Source organism: Gavialis gangeticus, unplaced genomic scaffold (genome assembly GCF_001723915.1).
Source record: "Gavialis gangeticus isolate Ggan-Ray unplaced genomic scaffold, GavGan_comp1, whole genome shotgun sequence".
In the NCBI taxonomy this organism is placed as follows: domain Eukaryota; kingdom Metazoa; phylum Chordata; order Crocodylia; family Gavialidae; genus Gavialis; species Gavialis gangeticus.
Window position 1 is genome coordinate 9,539,120 of NW_017729019.1, and position 1,397 is coordinate 9,540,516.

Consider the following 1,397-nt stretch of genomic DNA (forward strand, 5'->3'; position numbering starts at 1 on the left):
GAATGGGAAACCTGGTCTTATATTTAAAGGAAAAAACCCTACTCAGAGCAGATGCTAGAAGCCTGTTGGCAGGGCCTGGGCTACCTGCTTGAAGAGTAAACATTTCTAAAAAGCAATGGGCCACACATTGGAGCGCAAGATCCCCCAGACTAATTTACAGAGCAAAAGGGATGGCTGTGGCATCATCGGTTTTGCCTGATGCATGCAGACTGCTGTTGGAAAAACCTATGTAGTGTGCAAGCAGATTTGCTTGTAATTTCTTTCTGGGTGTAGTTTCTGATCTTCAGAATAACTGACTGAGCTCCTGGCTTGGAAGCATGGAGCATGGGTGCCATGGCTTAAATGAACATGTATGGTTTTATCAGTGTAGCACACCCCGAGTGGCTTGTGATTCTCAACCAGGGTGTCGCGGGGTGCCACACAATGTTAGCACTGTTATGTGTGCCACGTGATTCACAAAATAAATCCAAAGCTTTCCAACAGGAATCTGTAGTCTTAAAACGTTTTTGACCCGTTATAATCCTTGTGAGTGCTTTGCATGGAAGAACTGCTCTATGTCTTTTGTGTAGTCAAAACAGGGTTGAAAATGAAGAGCTGGCATTTTCCAAGGGGTGCCTTGAGGCTCCTGAGGGGTGCCTCGAGTCTACAAAGGTTAAGGTGTGAGGATTTTGAAAGACTGGCAGCAAAGTGAGAGCTCCTGCGTATCTGCCTTCTCTTCCTCTTGCTGTCCAGACAGATTGCCTTTGTGTACATGGGAAAGACCTTGCTCATGAGAGAGTGTCTTCCTGTCAGCAAGTAAAGATGCTATTTTCCAAATAGCTTTGCTCTTAAGGGCCAATTGTAAGATCTTTTGTACGAGCCTTTTTTCCCCCTTTTTCTTTAGGTACCAGTCAACTGGGCAGCGGTTCATCAGATGTCGGTTGAAAGGAGATCAAATTGCATGGACTGATCTTCCAACTTGCCAACGTAAGGATATCCTCTGCTCTTGGGAAGACTGGAGGTGTGGAGCAGAATAACTGTGCTGAAGAGCTTCTCTTGACAGTGTCCAAAGGAGGAGGATTTTGTAGAGGTTTTGGAGAGGGGGCATGACGAGACCTTATACTGTTTAATCCCTCTGACTACCCACCTGGGGAAGCTTTTCATCACAGGGAGTTCCCCCTCCTTATCTGGACACCTCTTGACCAACTCTTGCTCTCTTCCAATGCAGCCTGCATGTTTGGTGGCCATTATATCAGCCAGATTTTACTGAAATATAGGCCCTCATGACAGGCCCCCTCTCCCCAGCAAACCTCCTGGATTTCTTCAAGCTCTTCTTCCTGTTAACAGCTGCTAGGGCTGTTAGTCGTAGTGGAAGAGAAGCAACGGCTGGTCTGCTTTTCCTATCCACATGGGTCTCG

At 46.7% G+C, this 1,397-nt stretch overlaps 1 protein-coding gene across 1 annotated transcript in view; it reads left to right on the forward strand.

The window, feature by feature from the left end:
- The window catches only part of LOC109295095 (complement decay-accelerating factor-like), a 5,176-nt gene that overhangs the window by 1,377 nt on the left and 2,402 nt on the right, over window positions 1-1,397 (forward strand). Inside the window, exon 3 of the mRNA XM_019513748.1 lies at window positions 884-966. Coding sequence (XP_019369293.1) covers window positions 884-966 — 83 coding nt within the window. The remainder of the gene's footprint in view (window positions 1-883; window positions 967-1,397) is intronic.